The sequence below is a fragment of the Phaenicophaeus curvirostris genome, chromosome 14 (genome assembly GCF_032191515.1).
Source record: "Phaenicophaeus curvirostris isolate KB17595 chromosome 14, BPBGC_Pcur_1.0, whole genome shotgun sequence".
In the NCBI taxonomy this organism is placed as follows: domain Eukaryota; kingdom Metazoa; phylum Chordata; class Aves; order Cuculiformes; family Cuculidae; genus Phaenicophaeus; species Phaenicophaeus curvirostris.
Window position 1 is genome coordinate 17,007,057 of NC_091405.1, and position 19,830 is coordinate 17,026,886.

Here is a 19,830-nt window from a genome sequence, read left to right on the forward strand (position 1 = left end):
GATTTTCAGTTACTATAATTACTGGTCCCTCTGCTCTTGTGACCTGTATAAAGGTCTAATGATTTTTTAGGCATTGCCCAACACCTGCCCCCAGTGATCATAGAATCATGGAATAACTAGGTTGGAAAAGACCTTTGAGATCATCAAGTCCAACTGCACCTGTCCACTACTAAGCAACCTTCCAGTACCTGAAGGGGCTACAAGAAAGCTGGGGAGGGACTGTTCACAAACGCTTGTAGCGATAGGACTAGGGGCAATAGGTATAAACTGGAGAGGGGCAGATTTAGACTAGACATAAGGAAGAATTTCTTCACTATGAGAGCAGTGAGGCCCTGGCACAGGTTGCCCAGGGAAGCTGTGGCTGCCCCATCCCTGGAGGTGTTCAAGGCCAGGTTGGATGGGGCTTTGGGCAGTCTGATCTAGTGGGATGTGTCCCTGCCTATAGCACGGGGGTTGGAATCCCTTCCAACCCAAACTATTCTATGATTCTACTAAATCACATCCCTAAGCACTTCACCTACCCGTCTTTTAAATCCCTCCAGGGATGGGGACTCAATCACCTCCCTGGGCAGCTTCTGCCAGTGCTTGATAACCCCTTCAGTGAATAAGTTTTTCTTAATGTCCAATCTGAACCCCACCTGGTGCAGCTTGAAGCTGGTGAAGGGGCTGGAGAACAAGTCTTATTAGCAGCGATGGAGGGAGCTGGGATTGTTCAGCTTCGAGGAGGCTGAGGGGAGACTTTATTGCTCCCTACAACTACCTGAAAGGAGGTTGTAGAGAGGAGGGAGCAGGCCTCTTCTCCCAAGTGACAGGACCGGGGGAACGGCCTCAAGCTGTGTCAGGGGAGGTTCAGATTGGATTATCACAAAAAAAATTTTGACAGAAAGGGTCACGGGGCACTGGCAGAGGCCGCTCGGGGAGGGGGCTGAGTCCCCGTCCCTGGAGGGGTCTGAAAGGCGGGCCGGCGCTGAGGGGCACGGCTCACGGCCCGACAGGCCCGGCCCGAGGCGAGGATGCGGCGGGGCGGTGCCCGCCGCTCGGCGCGGGGCTGTGACGCCGCGGGGCGGGCCGGGGCGGGCGCTTTTCAGGCCGGGGCGACGCGAGCGGCTGCGGGGAATGCGCCGGGGCGATGGTGCCGGGCGCCCGGCTGCCCCCGCGCTCCGGAGGGAGCCCTCGCCTCCTCCTCATCCTCCTAATCCTCCTAATCCTCCTCCTGCCGCTGGTGCCGCTGTGCCTGGGCCGGTCCCCGCCGCGCCGCCCGCCCGTGGTGCTGGGTAAGAGCCCGCCCGGGGCTGGGGAGGGGGGTGCGGGGTAACGGGCTGCGGCCCCCGGCCCCTTTCGGAGCGCTCTGTAACGAGTATGCTCAAAGAATCGGTGCTGTCACAGGTACTGGGTAAGGTTAGTTACGCTGTTTTGTATCCCTCGATGAGAATCGTAAAGAAACGTTTTTAATAACTTGTCTACTGAAACCGTAAGGCTCGAGCATCTCAACACGCTGGTTTAGTGCATTGGATGTCACTAATGCGAGTGGTCAGTGCTGTCAGTGCGCTGTGTGTTCCTGTGCAATTAGACTTGATGATAACGAGGGGAGAAAAAGTAAGAAAATGAGAAAAAATATTAGGAGAGGGATAATCAGTGTGTGTCATTCTGTTTAAGCTCCATTAGAATAGCATAGGCTCTGCTGTTGGCTTTTACCGCTGTCACAAGCGATGTGGAAGCATTGATGCTAAATGAGAAATTCTCTCAGATGCTGCGGTACCGGGACTGCTGTGCACAGATTCCCAGCTCCTAACAGGGGGCTGAGGTAAATGAGGGGATGTAGCTCTGGAAGAAGGAACAGCAAAAGGCTGTCCTGAGAGGCTGGAATTGAAATGTGAACAAAAGCTCCTTGACTTCTGGCTGTGAAGGCTAGAAGCAGCCTTTTATCCCATGTCTCGGTGCTGTAATGCTAGGCTTTAGCAGTAAGCTCTGGCACTTATTCCAGTGCAAGCTTCTTGGTGACAAAGGTGATAGTGTTTGAGTTGCTCATCTGATATTCAACTCCAGCTATGAAGGAATCGAAGAAAATTTAAAAGCATTTGGGATAAAAGGACACTGATTATAGAAGCAAGGAGTCACTACAGGTGGATCTGCTGTAGTATATCCGTACCCTAAGGATGCTTTCAAAAAACCATGGCTGACCTACATCTTGTTTTCCTGTTTCTGGTAAATGCTGTGTGGCTGAGCACATGTTCATCAGTGAGTGGCTCAAAAAAGAGGTTTTCTTTCTGTTAGAGTGATTTCTTATCAAACGCTACAGAACTTGCATCTTTTTCTATTCTAGTCAGTGTCTGCATTTTAAAATTTGCTGTTTGCTGCCCAGTCCTGATCTGTCCAGAAAGTGAAGATGCAGTGGCTTTTACCATAAATAATTTTTCTGGCTTGCCTGTGTGTCTGAGCAAGTAGGCACTCTTTGGGAGTGATTTGCTGAAACTACTATTGTAAAATACTATGGTGGGGTTTTTTGGTTTTTTTTTTTTTGATGGCTAGAAATGACTGCTGTAAAAACACCTGCACGAAGAGCTTAGCTTTGATTAGACATGACATGGGCAGCGAAGGTCAAACAAATAAAGGAGAGGAAGGAGTGACTGTCGGTCACTCACCTGTTCTGTATGATATGTTCTCATCTGGATTCTAGTTAAATTTTCACAACCTTTTCCTCACCCTTCTTATGTATGTGACATGCAAAGATAAGCTTTTTAGGAATCAGTGAGATGAGGATGGTTAGAAGAGTTTAGGAGAATTACTTGTAGAGGCATTCCAAGTGCTGGCTTAACACAGGTGTTTGGGGAGGGAAGAAAAACACACATTGCTTTGGAATCACAATGCTGAAGAAGTTTGGGAGGTGTGTGCAAGGTTGAATTACACAGGCCTGTGCAAGCCCGAGATGGTTTTTGGAGCCCATACAAGAAGGAGGTAGATTTGATCCTCCAGATTGATCAGGCTGACATCCGGGTCCTTAATTTCTCATACGTGTTCAGCTTTTAAATACGTTTATATATCTTAGGAAATGTGGTCTCATGATCCAGGCATTCACTGTTAGACCATTTGGAAGTTAAAACACTTAACTAGAAGAGTTAAGAGGTTTGGTCATACTCTGTGCATGGCAAGTTGACCATCTGATCCTAAGGAATAAAGAAAGAAGGAATGCCGTTTAAAGGAATGTTGTCAACATAATGATCACTTCATAAATGTTTTAGGCCCTTGGTTGTCACAAGATACAGTGTAACTTGGTTTCAGACTTTTTGTGTAATGACCCCACTTGCAATTCCAACCTGTGCTTACCCAAGTAATAGAGAAGGAAGCAGGGCAGTAGCTTGCAAATATAGGGTGCTGCTTATATATGGGTAACTGTTCTGCTTCCCTGGTACTCACAAAAATACTGCTCCTAGGAAACACAAATCTGGAAACACGTGAGTGGCTTGAATACAACCTTGTGACTATTGGCTGTAGTTGTGGTGTCAACTGGTCTCAAATTTGTAGAGACTCCCAGATGACTCAGATGAAGTGTAGTTCTCTGAAAGCCTATCTAATACCTCATTAGTGCTCCCCCAGCTTTCCCTGTGCCTGTATATTGGCCTGCTTTGTGTTACTAAGGCATGAGAAAATGAACGTGTTGAGGAGGAAGTGGTTAATTTTGTAGTTGAATTGCCTTATTGGCAGAGGTGGCACAAGGAACGTGGAGAGCTGGCACTGCTTCATTTGGATTGTTATTTTTTTTTAAGCTGATCTGTGTATCATCAAACAGTGCTTTATTAGCAGGAGCTGCTGTACCTGAAGATCACATTTGTACAAACCTAGGGAGCAAGACCCGAGACCAAACAGACATGGGTAGTAACTGACAGCAAAATACTCCAATGCAATTGCTCCGTTTTCCTTGCAACTGAAGTAACAATGGGGATTCATGGAACGGTGGTACTAGGGAAGAAGAAACATGAGGGTAAAAATCAAAACCTTACTGCCAGAGTCCTGTCTGAAGGCTTGGTATCAAAGACGCAGTGCTCATAAAAATGTAAGGTGATTGTCTTGGAGTTTTCCCAAGTGTTTTTGGGGAAAAGGGACTATTCAGGATACTGAATTGCTTTCATATGTCTTTAAAGAGTTTGGCCAGGACAATATAGTCATACAAAAAAATCTCCTTTTAGAACCAGGACAACATAGTGAATATTTCTGCTCTACTGACAATACTTAATAAATAAATAAAATATATCTATATACTGGGCAGATACTTCTGATATCTGCTTCATGTTTACATGCAATTATAATCTTTTTCCACTTCTTTTATCCATTTGGTTATGCATTCCACACACTTGCCTTCTAATGCTTGCAACAAGAACTTCCTTTATTTTGAGGCTGTTCCTCCTTCATTTTCTCATATAGCCCATGGATAACCAATGCATACTATCTCATGCCTTATCAATTTTGGAGGCTGATAACCTGTCCTCATAAGATCAGTGGCGATTCACTGAACTCTTTACCTTTTAGAGCTGACTCAACACAATTACTATATCAATGTTCTGATACCTTCTGCAAACAATTTGTTAGGTACTTGGCTAAAGTTTTCTAGAAAGACACCCAAATGAAGTTTGTTAATAATTGATTTACATGCAAAAGAGGTTTGTCTGAATTCCTGCTGACTGCTAAGTGAGGCGTGAGTGTTTGTGTGGTCAGCTGGCTAGATGTCAGGAGTGATTTAAATGTTTGCGCCTCATGTGATCTGAGGTATCTAGGAGTATCATGTGAGACTTTGTTTGCTTTCTTGTTCCTAATTTTAAACGCAAGCCTTTTCTGTGAGTGTATCATGGAGTCCATGAGCCTATTTCAAGACATTCACTGTAGAGAACTGTGGTCAGAGTTTAAAATTAATTTTCTGGAAAACTTGGTTCATTTTGAAGGAAGGGTGCTTTATAGAACCAGAAAGATGAGTTCTTTGAGGAAATCATACTAGTAAAAAAGTGATGATATGTATCCAAAGCCATTTGCATTTCAGATAAAAGTACTTCTTCCCCCTGTTATCTTTATATTGTCTTTATTCCAGGTGTAGTTTAAAATCCCCCTACTCATGGCTTTTGAATGTTCTTTTTATTTCCTGAGTGGTGTTAAGGCAAGTCACTTTCCAGGGTGCAGATTGCTTATTGTATTCTGCTGGGAACTGTGAATCAGTTGCTAAGACTCAAGGACAGTGATAGGCAGGAGTGCCAGGGTATCCTGAAGCTGGTTGTTGTAGTTCCATCACTTGGAAAAGTCTGTAACTCCTTAAACTCTCAAAGGAAATTTGAAAATGTTCTTTCCGTAAAGTTTAATCAAACAAGAACACATCCCAGAAGAAGATCTGTGAATTTCATCAGGGCAGTTGAGACGAAAACCCAGCAAAGGATACTATAATATTGGAAGTGGGATTGGGCTAATGGATGTGTTAGAATGAGTTCTGTTGGGATAACTATCTCTGTGAAAAATAAAAATATGCTAGAACTGATAGATCATCAGATCTGACGGAAACATTTTTTTTCTGCTGAATATGAAATCTGATTGTATTTCCTGCTGTTGCAGTTCAGGAGTCAACGCATGTACTGCACAGCTGCAGATTGGGGAAGGAAGGGTGCTGCTTGAGATATTTTCTTGGACATCCAGTTTTAACTAGTGCTGATGGATTTTGCAGAACTTCACTTGCCAGTTGTTTTGTACATTTGTGAGGTCAGTCTGAGGGCTTTAAAAAGTAAGAGCTTTCTGTGTTTCTAGCAAAAAGGCTTGGAAACTGCAGATGTTGGAAGATGAGGAGAAAAATTACTTGCAGATTGCTTGGCCCACAGATAGTTTCTGTGTATGGGCTGAAAGCAAAGGGAAAGGTACCTTTCTGCCAATTTTAAATTCTATCACATAAAATTCAGAAAGACATGTCCTTATCTAATCTTCAGTGTGATCTTTTTTTACCCATTATTTATTGAAAAGCCACTCATTAGTTCTCCAGCCAAAATGTAAATCATTAACAGTTAAATTGTGTGGGGTGAGTACTGAAGATCTTGCGTGTTTATGTCCATAATCTAAAAAATCAAAATTTGCATTTTATTCCATGTACCTTCATCACAAATCCTTTTCAGCTTGCAGAATATGCTTTGGAAAATAAAACAGGAGTTTTGAATTGGTGCTTAGCAGTGTCACTGTTAATGTGGAAAAATATTTTTAATTCATGCTTTGCAAACAAACATACATCGCACCGGTATGTGACTAACTGCAGTATCGTATCTTGGAACTTTCCTTTTATCTTTTGTTTAAAATTACATAGAATTACCACTTTTCAACTTGTTCCTTGTCATCCCTTGGATAACAACAAGTATATGCAGTTTCTCTTCTGCTCCTGAACACAGGAATGCAGCCTCCATCCTCAAGAAATTTCGGGATAAAAATAGGTTAATCAAATCAAACTTGCTGTTAGTCCAAGATCACTCAAGTCCAAGTGAGACTTTGTACAGTTTCCTGCTTTCGGTGCTCTTGTCAATATGCATCTTGATTGTAATCTTAAACTTCTTCAGTCATGAGTCTTCCTTCTCTGAGTGGGAGTGCTTATGGTTATTTATGTTGACTATTTGCTGTTTGGAAACCTCAGCAAGTTCTTAAAACTTTTATAATCCAGATGTTGAACATTTTGAAAGGTATGTTACTGGAAGAAATTGATTTTTACCCAAAGAAATGAGATTTTTAGGGTATAACAATGTTACTTTTCTACTGCATTGCAACCGAAAACAAAACCAACCTGTTGTGTCCTTGGCAGGTCTGCTGCTGCAGCTGGCTGGCCATGAATGTTTGATACAAATAGAATTACATTGTGTTCTTCTTCTAATTAAGAGCACTGATATAGCACAGTCATGAGACTGTGGGACAAGCTGTTGCTTTACAGTTCTATAAGCAATAACAGCACAGCATTTTGGGAGGTTATGAGACTGAACTTTAGTAAACTTTCTAGGGTGTGATGCAACACTGTAATCTCCTTTACTATGCTTTCCAGAATATCAGAGTCCTTGAAATATGACCCAAAATAAACTGTGGTCAGCTACTGGGACTTTTAACGTTTCACTTGAGACTACAGAAATAAAACCATTGATATCACAGAATCACAGAATAACCAGGTTGGAAGAGACCCACCGGATCATCGAGTCCAACCGTTCCTATCAAACACTAAACCATATCCCTCAGCACCTCATCCACCCGTGCCTTAAACACCTCCAGGGAAGGTGAATCAACCACCTCCCTGGGCAGCCTGTTCCAGTGCCCAATGACTCTTTCTGTAAAGAATTTTTTCCTAACGTCTAGCCTAAACCTCCCCTGGTGGAGCTTGAGGCCATTCCCTCTTGTCCTGTCCCCTGTCACTTGGGAGAAGAGGCCAGCACCCTCCTCTCTACAACGGTCCTTTCAGGTAGTTGTAGAGAGCAATGAGGTCTCCCCTCAGCCTCCTCTTCTCCAGGCTAAACACCTCCAGCTCTCTTAGCCGCTCCTCATAAGGCCTGTTCTCCAGCCCCTTCACCAGCTTTGTTGCTCTTCTCTGGACTCGCTCCAGAGCCTCAACATCCTTTCCTAATGAGAAAATAGGGCTAGTTAATCAAGAAATCCTAAAGCACTTCTTTTGTGGTGGGGGATCTCCTGCAGTGGCTGAAGGTTGTAAGGGAGTGGCTGTCGAGGTCTAGATTTAGTCTGGAGTTCTGTCCTTTATCAGTTCAGCAGTAAGTTTCTCTGAAAGCATATCTGGCTTTCCAGTTAAATTAGGTGTCAGCTATTATCTCATTCTTCATACATATTGGTGTTCAATAGCACTTAAACTGTTTTGATTAAATAATTTACTGAAGGGGGAGAAGCAGCTGTGGGTAGGCCTGCATTAAAAATCTTGAACATTGACAAGTAAATAGGATACAGCTATGCCCACACCAAAAAGGTGGGGGGCTGTATGGAGCTGCAAGAGGCTGGTGGGAACTCTTAAGAAGTACCTAACTCCTAAATTTTTCCAATACAGAGAAACTTTTCAGTTATTGAAATACCATTGGCTTTCTGGCTCTTGAGGAAGAAATGATTAAGTGTCTTCTTTTTATATCTTTCAGTACCAGGGGACTTGGGTAATCAGTTGGAAGCAAAGTTAGATAAGCCCTCAGTAGTGCACTACCTCTGCTCTAAGAAGACAGACAGTTATTTTACACTCTGGCTGAATTTAGAGCTACTTCTGCCTGTTATCATTGACTGCTGGATTGATAATATCAGGTAAGACCAGAAATGTTGCTCTTTGCAGTTATGTCCTTTCCTTAGACTGACATGCTTTGCACAGAATGACTGCCTTAAACATTCTTTCCTGATTCAAGACCAGTGAGAGAAATGGCTTGGAATTCTGCTAAATAGAATAACAGGATGAAATGAAAGATGTGGTCCTGTTGCTTCTGAGGTAGCTGCTCATCACTGATGAAAAGCTGTGATTCTCTTGGTTTCTTCCACCTTCTTTCCTGCCAGTTACCCAGTGTAGGTTTGGGCACTTATCAGACACTGTTGTAGGCTTATCTAGAGTGGAACATCATCTGCTTTTTTGAAGAGTTACTAAAATTTTGATGAGGCAAGGGGGAAGGAGGTACATTGGGCAGCACAGAGGGGACAGGCAGAAGGAACATGAGCTTGCACTTCTGCTGGCAGTATCATTAGAGAGCAGTCTTAGGGGCCACTGAGACTCATTCCTTAAAGGGCAGTGTCAAAGTCTCTTTCCGGAATTATTTTTGATTTAAAACATTGCATAATTTAAAGCCTGCAGATTATTTAGTTGTTCAGTCTGCTTCATTAATATTCCTGTAAAAATCATAAAACTGTCTTTATGAAAACAAGAAATATTTAGCTTGTGCAGATAAAAAATGTTGTATTGGCATGTTCTTGAGACATTTTCTCCACCATGTGGCTTGAAATGAAGTGAAACGGTGTAGAACTATATGTAGTAGCTTATATAATAAAGTTGAAGTTCAGCCAGTTCTGTGTACTCAGTTTTATAGAGAAGATAAGTCTTGGACTCTGCATGTAAAGCATTAAACTAATTAAAGCAATTGTTTACTTTGTGTAACCTCTTAGCCATTAGAGTACTCTTATGTCTGCCTGTTTGTTTTTTTCTTGTGGATAATAGCACTTAAAGTTCTTGTTACTGCTCTCAGAACGTCAGACTGAATGTAGCTGAGAGGTGTCAGGTGGTAATAGGACATGTTTCATATTTGTTTTTTCTTCCCCCCACCCAGGCTGGTATATAACAGAACAAGTAAGACTACGGAACCGCCAGATGGAGTGGATATCAGAGTGCCAGGGTTTGGGCAGACTTTTTCCTTGGAATTCCTTGACCCAAGTAAAAGGAGCGTTGGTATGCACAAGCTGTCTGAAGTGTTTTTGTCACTTGTGAGATTTTTCTAGTGTCTTTTATACAACAAGCTACTGACGTGATTTGAAATTACAATTCTATTGAGAAGTAGAAAAAACAGAGATTTTTTTTTTTTTTTTTTTTTTTGCAGTAGTAGGGCAGCCCATGGCTCACTCTGCTTTTAAGGGTTTTCATTGTACTGTTTTGTCTGTTGTTTGGCCTGGTAGATTAAATATGAAATCTTCTTGTCTCAATCTTGTGCCAAATTGAAGTTCTTTGGATGACACTTGAATAGGCACTTTGAAGCCAGATGCTTTTGGAAAATGAGCTTCTGTGACTGAAGCTTGACAAGCAAAGGCAAAGTAAAACCACTTCATTTCATCTTACTCAGTACTAAGCTGTTCTTTGGCCTTAAGAATGTTAATGGGCTTGGGAGATATGATACCACATGCTGTAGTTCCCTGGCTATTCCCTGTCAGAATAATTAGATTTGTGCTGTAGAGGATTTCTCTATTAAATGTGTTTGCAGGATTTATTTATTTTTTTTTTAGTTTTTGTAGAAGTCATCTTTCAGGAAACGCTGAATCTGATAAGCTTTTGAGAGTCGTTAGCTGTGGCTGAAGAATTAAGTAATTTAATAGTAATGCACCAAGCTTCACATACTTCCCAGCATGGATCTCTCATCTCACTTGAGAGCAATCCCCAAAAGGGCAGTAATGTACTTAATGATCTTCACTAGATGACTCTTGCAGTGAGAACAGGGCCATATTTAAAATTACCTGTGTTCACTTCAGGGAGTATAGGATAAGCATCGAGACTAAGGAGTGAGGTTCTGCTCAATTTAAATACAGTTGATGTTGAGCAGGATGTTTCGATGCTTAATTTTTCAAACTCTAACTTCATGCACTGAATTGTGGCAATACTTATGTCCTATGTATCAAGCTTGTAATGTGGAACATCTTTCAATATACAGCCAGCCAGCAAATGTTTCCCTTCTTTGCTGTTAAAGCATTAGGTGCAGTCACTTAAATCTTAGCCTGTGACCTGATAGATAGAAAAATAGGTTTGGGGTAGTTTTCAGAATTTTCCTGGGTTACACTGTCAGCATTTGTTTACAATAATAAATGTTGACGTCCAGGCCAACCTTTATGAAAGTATTATATACCCTACCTAAAGTTAATTTGCAATCAACAGAAGCTTAGACTCTGTAGTAATTCTGAGGTGTGTTATTTATAGTTCAAGAGTAGGGCACATTGCCGCTGAGGACAATTTATCTGTTCTCTGTATGCCGTATTTTGCTATCATGGTTGTCTGGTAGATCAGCAAACTAGTAAGAAGTTTGAATAATGGTACTGTCTCGCTTTTGAGCAACACCAAATATAACTAATTTTATTTAATATGCAGCTTTCTAGATTTTCAGAGATGAAGACTACAGTTTTAATGTGCATATATGGTATCGGAGGTAATGCCTCTAGAACTTTGTTTCACAACAGTGTCTGATGGCTGCTTCTAGTGCTGGTCTTCTCACTGTTCTGTTTCTCTTATCTGATGTTTACAGGCAGTTACTTTTATATGCTGGTGCAGAGTTTAGTGGACTGGGGCTACAAACGTGATGAAGATGTGAGAGGAGCACCTTATGACTGGCGTAAAGCACCAAGTAAATAACACTGTTACTTGAACAAATGTTTGACACTTCCTGCCAGCAGATAATGTTTTGTGTCTCTTCTCCCATCTCACCTGTAGAATTCTAATTGAAATCTTAATTCTCATTAGTTCTAGGGGTCTGGGTACCCCTGGACCCAGATGAAAGCTGATGAAAGCTACTTAAGACTTGCTTAAAAACAAAACAGCACACCCTGCACACCCCGCCACGCCCCCCACCTCCCCATAAAGACATCCACCCCTCCCACTTAATACCAGAATTTCTAAGGTCTGTGTTACTAATTCCACAGATAGTTTCAAACAATAAGCTTTTAAAGAATTGTGTTGAAGCTCAGCAATCACAACTGTGTAACCTCTGTATATTTACTTTAGATGAGAATGGAGACTATTTTGTGGCCCTTCGCAAGATGATAGAGTTAATGTATGAACAGTATGGGAGCCCTGTCGTCTTGATTGCTCACAGTATGGGGAATATGTACACCCTCTACTTCCTCAACCATCAGACTCAGGATTGGAAAGACAAGTACATAAAGGATTACGTGTCACTAGGTGCTCCATGGGGAGGAGTGGCTAAAACTCTCCGTGTGCTGGCTTCAGGTAGGTAATTTGAGGGGTTTGCAATGTGCAAACTAACTAGGCTGTTAAATGTAAGACTGAAGGATGAGAGTTTAAGGTAGATGAAGTTATCAATTCTCTTATAAGTGATAGCAACTTTGTTTCAAGCATTGTGACCAGACTGTCATTCTTTGTTTAGGGGAGTAGACTGAGGTTTTTATATTCCATAACCAGGAGCTGTATCTGCTCTTCACCTTTCCTAACCTCTTCTCAGCAGATTGTTGTAATCTGCTGTTTGGCCTGGTGTTTTCTTTTTCTGTTGTGTCTGCCTCCATCCTGGTTGTCTTTGTTCAGTACTGCAAAGCTAACAAGGACTCCAGAACATTTGATAGTTTCCTTTGATTAAAGATCACACTGCTGCTTGAGGTCAACATTAAGGGAGACTTGTAGATGTGATGGGGAAGTGGTGCCCACAGCACAAATGCTGAAGGTACAGCTAAGGAAGGTGAATCTTTGTGCTCTTGAGTTTAGCATACTGGATATGCCTGAGACTAAAACAAAAAACTGAATAAAGAAGTAACTGCTAATGACTGATGGAAAAAGTTCACTTGCGCCTTTACTTGATACCATAATTGCTTCATGTGCTTTGGCATTTAGTTCATGATGCTTCTGGCTTTTTTTTTTTTTTTTTTTTAGCTTGTTTCTGACTTATTAGCTTTGAATATTTCTTCTTCCACAAGAAAGCTCACATGAGAAACTGGACTTAATCAAAAGGCAGAACACATAGCAAGCGCTAGCCATGCGTGGACAGATCAAAGAGTACTTTGCTTAGCAAAGGCATGTTATTCTGAATAGGAGTGCACAGCTGAGTTACTAATTAGAAAACTTAAATTGGATGTCTGTATTGAGTTAAATCTGTTTAAATCTATTGCAATGGCACAGTAAAAAATTATTTCCCTTTTCCCACAGGGTTCATCTGACAACTTTTTGTACTACAGAAACAGTGGGAAAGGAGCAATGTTAGTATCACCTTTATAAAATTTAACAGGATTATAAAATTCCACAATTCCAGATTTCTGTTTAGTTGAACTGCTGTGCTGCTTATGTTTGTAATGCATCTCATCCAAAGTGGCTAGCTGTAGAAAGGCATAATGACTAATTACACTTCTGCTGCAATGTAGTAATCTTTTAATCTGTCTGTCAGTTGTACTAAACTCTGTATTTTAGAGCAGAAATTTAAGAATCATGTAGGAAAACTAACTGGGTAGAACATATCAGAATGCATGTTTCTAGCTTAGTTTTCTCAAATGCCTAGTAAATCACCACCATCAGGCATTAACACTCGGATTACATTAGCCTGTTAACGAGTTTCCAAAATTGACATTACTAGGGTGTAAGCACGCAGAATAATTGTTGCTTTAAAGAAAATACTGCATTACTGCAGAAAGGACAAGGCAACCTACAAATGCGTTCCTTTTGCCCCCATTCCTGTTAATAGTATGGTAGCGATGGGAACTTCATGTCAAATCTACAGATATGTTATTAAAGGGATAAACAGTACAGGGGTGGAACGTGATACTTTCTGCTACTTATTGATCCTGCAAAGCAAATGAGTACTTGTATTGTTATATTTTCAGTGCCAATAAAGTAAGGATGTTCTTCCCACTGTAGTGAACAAAGGTATAAAGTTCACTGTAGAGGCTGGGTGGTTTGTTTTTGTCAGCTTGAAGTGCTAGCAGTGTTTTTTTCCTTCTACCTAATGCTTCGTTCACTGCAACGTCAATGAGAGTTGTGCCCACTAACTTAAGCGTGGTCTCAGCCACATGGTACTGCTGCACTTCAGAGAAAAGTAAAGGGTTTGATAAGCACTTTTGTAACAGTTCTGTAAGAGAAGGCTGGAACAGTCAGGGCATGTCTTTGATTATTCTACTGGAGATAATTTTTGCATGTTCAATTCAGAACTTGGACTTTATTTGCTGAAAAAACTGCTAAGCAGTATTCACAGCTTAGTGGTGAATGTGCCCAATTAAGTATTTGTACCACAGAGCAATATGAAACACATTTTTCAGGACCTTTTTGATTCTTGGTGTACTCTTTAGAGGCTTCTTTTTATTTTTCAGTTATACTATCAACGTTTCCTTACAGTCCTCCTGCAGATGGCATTAGAGACTATGCTTTGAGTCTCCTTGCTGAAGCAATAGTGCCACCTTATGAAACAGAAAAATATACTGTGGTGCTATTTCAGAAATAGCAGTTCCTGTTTCAGTATTTCAGTTTTTGTGGTGTGACTGACCTGAATCACTACAGGCTGTAACCACACGGGCCTAATAATGGAAAATCTGATTCAAGGTTCAGCTGACAAAAGAAGAATCAAAGTGTACCAGCTACTGTGATAATGGAAACTAGGTCTGGCCAGACAGACAATATCAATGAAAACTTGGATCTGTCTCAGGGCTTTTTTTTTTTTTAAAAATAAAATAATAATTTCTAGTAATTGCTATATCTGCCAGAATTTAAGCATTTTTTTTTTTCTGTGAAAAGATGGAAGTGGTTAAAATATGAAGAAAGATGCATATAAATTGTAACTTAGTTGTGTGTGTGTTTGAGTCATCTTTGGAACAAACTGCTAAGAAAATGATGGTCTCGATGTCTACAAAATGTATTTAAATTCTTGAAATATTTTGGTCCAACACTAGTTCTGTGATAAGAGTAATTCTGAATCTGGTCAAACATAATGGTTTTATTGTTTTATTTGGTATTGGATAACTTAAGACCTTTACTGACAATATGCTCTAGCTCTCTAGATTTATATTATTTTAAGAAAATATAATCCCTTGGAAAAACTTGGCCACCTAAAAATGTTTCCCATGTATAGTAATCAACAGGTCTTTCAAGAATTCTTGTGTGTATGTGCTGGCAAAGATATTAGTTTAGGTTACCAGACTTGCTAGAAAATATCTGTGCTACACTGGAGAAGACCTGTGTTCTGAGCAACACAAGCAGTTTAGCAGTCTTGAAATCCTAACTGGAAGGGAAGATGCTGATATTAGTCACTTTCCATGGTTCCCATCAGAAGCTAACAAGCTCAAATTATTGCTGTAAGCAAAAAGAATAATCTTTATTCACTTTATTACTGAGTGGTAGCTGCTGCTGTTTGAGACTTGTACGTTGCTTTCTGTATAATGAAATTCCCACCCCTTTTTTATTTTTTTAAGGTGACAACAATAGAATTCCTGTTATCAGCTCACTCAAGATTAGAGACCAGCAGAGATCAGCAGTTTCCACAAATTGGATGCTCCCCTACAACTACACATGGCCTCCAGATAAGGTCTTTGTGAGCACACCTACAGCTAACTACACTCTTCGGGATTATCAGAAATTCTACAAGGACATTGATTTTGAAGACGGCTGGCTCATGAGACAGGCCACTGAACACCTGGTCTACCAGATGACACCACCTGGGGTGCGCATACACTGTCTTTATGGTACTGGCGTGGAAACACCTGATTCCTTCCATTACGAAAGCTTTCCTGACAAAGAACCCAAGATTGTCTACAGTGACGGGGATGGTACAGTAAACTTGGAGAGTGCCTTGCAGTGTCAAAAGTGGGGAAACATGCAAAAACAGAAAGTGGTGATGTTTGAGCTTTCAGGAAATGAGCATATTCAAATGCTGTCTAATGATACTACTATCTCCTATGTGAAAAAGCTGCTTTTTTATTTGTGATACTTTGTGTTGACAGTTACTTTCCTCACCTGTGATGCCTTCCCATATATATGGGAAAATGCCTTTTAATCCCTTGATATCTAAATATTTGAATTATTTATTTTTGGTTTCTTTTGGTTTTTGTTTTTTTTTTTTTTTTTTTAAGGCTGTGTTCAAGAAGTTGTTTGGTGTCCTAAATAATTGTTTGTGTCTGATTTGTCCTTATGATGCTTCATGGTATTTTCACATTCTGCAGATTTGGTCAAACATGCATTTGGTGTTGTGTCCAATATTCATACAGACTTTCATTCAGAGATCGTGCAGCCCCGCGCAAATACTACGTAGAATCCTAGATACTCAAGTTCCTTTGTGTGCTCTTTGCAGGGTTTGGAATGGGAAGGCTAGGAAGGATTGCAATTTCACATGCCAAAACAAGGGAATGACATTAATTTGAGAAGCACGTTAAACTTTTTAAAGGCTCTTGCATATTCCGCTCCACAGTTCCCAGCACTTTAGTTTGAAAATGTGCATATCAACAAGGTAAGACAGGAAGAGGTCTGCCTGGTACTCTGGTACTGTACCACCTTCATCATATCCAGCCTTGCTTTTGCTACAGCTTTGGGAGAGAAAGACAGATGTGAGAGTTACTTGAAGCTTCTTAAGAATCTTTTTGGGTTTGTTGTTTTTTGGTTGTTTTTTTTTTTTTTTTTGAAAGGAAGAAATTGTTTGCTCATCAGTTTCTAGAGCCAGGTAATTTACAGTCTGGAGTCTGAGGAATTCTTACCTCATGCTTTATTTATCAATGAGGGAAGAAGCTAAACAGTGGTTGGTGCTTGTAATAACTGTAGCTGTGTGGAGTAGCACATAAGGTAAAGCTAATTGAATTGCATACTGGCAAACAATCCACACAGCACAGAATTGTATTTCTGGGTGAAAAATGATCTCCTGTAGTGGAAACAATAATGGATGGTGGGCATTAATTCAAAAAGAAGAGTGAACTTCCTGACACAGCGTGGGGAATGGAAGCCAGCATAGTACAGGATGAAGTGTGAAGTGTAAGCCTTGTTCTCAGTCAGATGCGTAAGCTCTGATCCAGTTACTGACCAAGCAGTGAGTGGATCAACATTGCATTCAGCTGAAGAGAAACTTTCCATTTTAAGACTAAAAATCACTTTCCACAGATCATGAATTTCATTATTGTGGTTTCAGGAAGTTGGGAAAGGCTTTTCCTTAAATGTTTGTATAAATTGCTGAATGTGCAATTTCATTTCCTACAGTTTTGGTTTTACTCAATGTTTTAAAAAAATATTCAACTCTGAATGCGGCAGAAATGATAGCCTAAAGGGCATCGTATTTACAATCCTGATTATGGAAATGCTGTTAAAGAAATAGTTTCAATTGGAGATTCTTTTGCTCGCTTTGAAACCAGCCCCCCACTTAGACTGCACTTAGTTGTCTGAAAACACAATTTTGAATGCTTTCAAAATGCTAGGTCTTCCAAGGAAAGTGTCTTAAGAGTTTCAGAAACTCATCAGAACTGTGGATTCATTACTTAAGAAACTGAAGCTGTCCAAAGGGTAAAGTTTTTAACTACATATTGGTAGCATGCATAAAATGTTTGCTGCTGTTACATGTATCAATACAGTGTGTTGAAATGAAAGGCTTGAACTCTTGTTCCTGTAGAATCCAAACGTTTTGGCACAGGAGGTAGGTTTAGAGATTTAAGTTTTAATTAAGGAATGACTTGTAACTCTAGAACAACTTGAACTAGGGGCATGGATAAGTTATATATTTTCCTAGGTATAACTTCCTTATGTAGCTGCATTTTCCCCATTACTTTTGTTGAGGGAGAGGACACACATTCCAGATTTTTAAAATGGAATGTTCATCTTGTCATCAGTTGCCCAGGAACGTACAGTTAAGCAGCAATATTGCCCAGACTTTTCCAGAATAAGTGCTGAGTTGCCCTAAGCTGTTTGTAATTGGTAACTATTGTAATAAGAAAAAACAAAATGACAACAAAAACCCCTACAAAAGATATCCTTTAGCCAAGTGTTCTGTTTTATGCAGGGCTGTCAGATGGAGATGCTTCAGGCTTGTGTTCCAAGACTGCTTAAATATAAAGCTCTTCCTGTGGTCTGACTCTGTTTTTGAATAAATGTGCTATATTCCTGGTTTACAACAGAAAGAAATTGCAGAAAACAGCATATCACAAGGAGTATTCCTTGCTGAAGTAGAATGTGTGATAAGCACCAGAAAGAGTGGAGCTGGAGGCTGTATGCACATCACCAACATGGGCATCAAGGGCTGAAAAAATGAGGGGAAAAAAAAACATAGGCAAACAGTTCTTAACCTGATCTGGATAATGTTTCTAAGCTGCATTTAGATCCTTACCCATTAATCAGTGGCAGTTTTGGTCTCATACCAAGAGCTTAGCTTCAGGAGATTTTCTGATTTGAAGTTCCAAAATACACTATTCCAAAAGATGCTCTTTTTTTTTTTTTTACCTTTACTCTTTTTTTAACATTACCCTTTGAGCCCTGAAAGAAAAAGTATCTTTTTTATTCCTTTCTGATTTTGGCAGCTTAGTACTGTGTTTGAGTTCAATTGATTGCCTCTTTTAATGTAAAGATCTGCAAATCAGCTATCCATTAGTAAACAAGCCCTAGGGTGTCTCTAAGTAAACTCACCACAGCTAACCTGGTAAAATGAAACTGAAAGTTTTTCAGGGCTTTTTTGGTTTTATGTTGTTTGTTCCTATAAAGCCTTGTTGTGCAAGAATTGTGGACCTGAATTCCAAGTACTGCGCTAAGGCAAGCACAGTGCTCCTGGTAAGACTTTGAATGAGATGGATTCTACAGACTAGTGCTGTTTTATGTCCAGAACTTTTTATTTTTCTACCAAACAATCTTCAACCCTTTCCTTTAGTTTTTTTTGCATATTGGGATGGAGCTGTCATTGAAAAGTGAGCGTAGGAAGTACTGCATGGTTTAGTTTTAACGATTTTAAACTTTTGAGTGAAGTTATTCAAGTGCTTATTAACTATGGCATGTTCCTCCACAAGGCAAGAGTGTTGCAAGCCTGCTAGAGCCACGTGCACCTGAGCATCCTAGATTCTTGTGGGGAGAGAGGTCTGAGGAAACAAATCTTTAAGGAGAGAATGTGGCACTTTAAGAGGAGTAATTTGAGTGCTTTACCACACTGCACAATTGAAATGTTTGAATTTACTGACAGGTGTTTGTTTTACCTAGCACATCTGGATCATCTCTCTCTTTCCATAACTTTTACTGCGTTTTATTCTTCCAGGATTTTTTCAGAAACCAAAAATAGTCTTGAGGACCAAATGTTTCTTAATTTTGACAAAATGCATAGAAAACGCTGAAGAAGCTTTCAACTGTCATTGTAATCCTTCTAAAGAGGTTCAGAGTCACTATGTGATTCTGGTTAAAACCAGAAGGCTTCAATAATTAGCAATAATTGCAAAGGACTTGCAGACCAAAGGAAGGAATGTTTGGTATTAAGGTAGTTCTTGGAGCACAGTGTGTTCAAGGCCCTCTTAAATTCAGGGAATGTTTGGCAATGACTTTGCTGCTCTACACTTAACAGTATTTTGTACGGAACATATTCTGAGACCTAGCATTTTATATGCTCTTCTCGTGTATGAATGCGTTCAATAGACTTTGAATATTTTATTGTCAAACTTTGATAAGGTAATAAAGTTGATCTAATACAGCTTGTCTCCTGTTGTGAGTAACATGCTACCTTACTGCTCAGATGGAATGTCAGCTTGTTGCAGTTTTTCTTCACCATGGATCCTTGGTGTCTCATTTTATTATAGTAATTGCTGCTTAGTTCATCTTCCAAACACACCTACTGTCATGTGGTAAATTTGGAGTTCTCTGGTAATTCCTTTTGAATTTATAGAGATGCAGGACTGCAACTACTCAATTTCTTTTGCTTGCTTCTTTCTTGTCCCCTCCCAAAAAAGCCTGTGGGTGCCTCATGCTTTGGCACAGGTAATTGTTTTGAAACTAATGCCTCAGTCCTAAGTGTCCTAAATGCCTTGCAGTTGCCTTTATACTGTTGGTTTCCAAACTGATCCACGAACCCAAGCATGTTGAACATGCAGTTTCATGTGTGAAAAAAATCTTTGCAATTGAAGCCAGTGCACTTGGCTCTGGAAAAACTTGAAAGGTAGACAACGATTCTGTAGGGTAAAACCCACTAGAAATTACCTCCCTTCCCAAAATAATCTGAAAGCCTGCTGGGGAAGCATAAGTCTGGTGGTTGGCCTGGATGCTTCACTAACCTGTAGTACAAATGATTGCTTAACTCTGACACAGAATTTTAAGAGTTCTCAAGAGATTCTTTGTGCCATTAAAATCAGTATTTACTTCACAAGATTGTAAGAACATGTTTGTGAAAACGAATGGAGTCTTTCAGGCAAACTTTTAGCCCCTGTCTCCGCAGTCCGGCTAACAAAGCAGTCGCTAGAGGGAGGAGT

At 40.4% G+C, this 19,830-nt stretch overlaps 1 protein-coding gene across 1 annotated transcript; it reads left to right on the top strand.

The window, feature by feature from the left end:
- Positions 1-1,087: 1,087 nt before the first annotated feature.
- On the top strand, positions 1,088-19,058 carry PLA2G15 (phospholipase A2 group XV). Its single transcript, XM_069868158.1, has 6 exons — positions 1,088-1,274; positions 8,127-8,283; positions 9,288-9,406; positions 10,962-11,060; positions 11,438-11,662; positions 14,836-19,058. Exons 1-6 carry the CDS (start codon positions 1,130-1,132, stop codon positions 15,345-15,347), a joined length of 1,257 nt encoding a protein of 418 aa, XP_069724259.1. The 5' UTR covers positions 1,088-1,129; the 3' UTR covers positions 15,348-19,058.
- Positions 19,059-19,830: the final 772 nt, after the last annotated feature.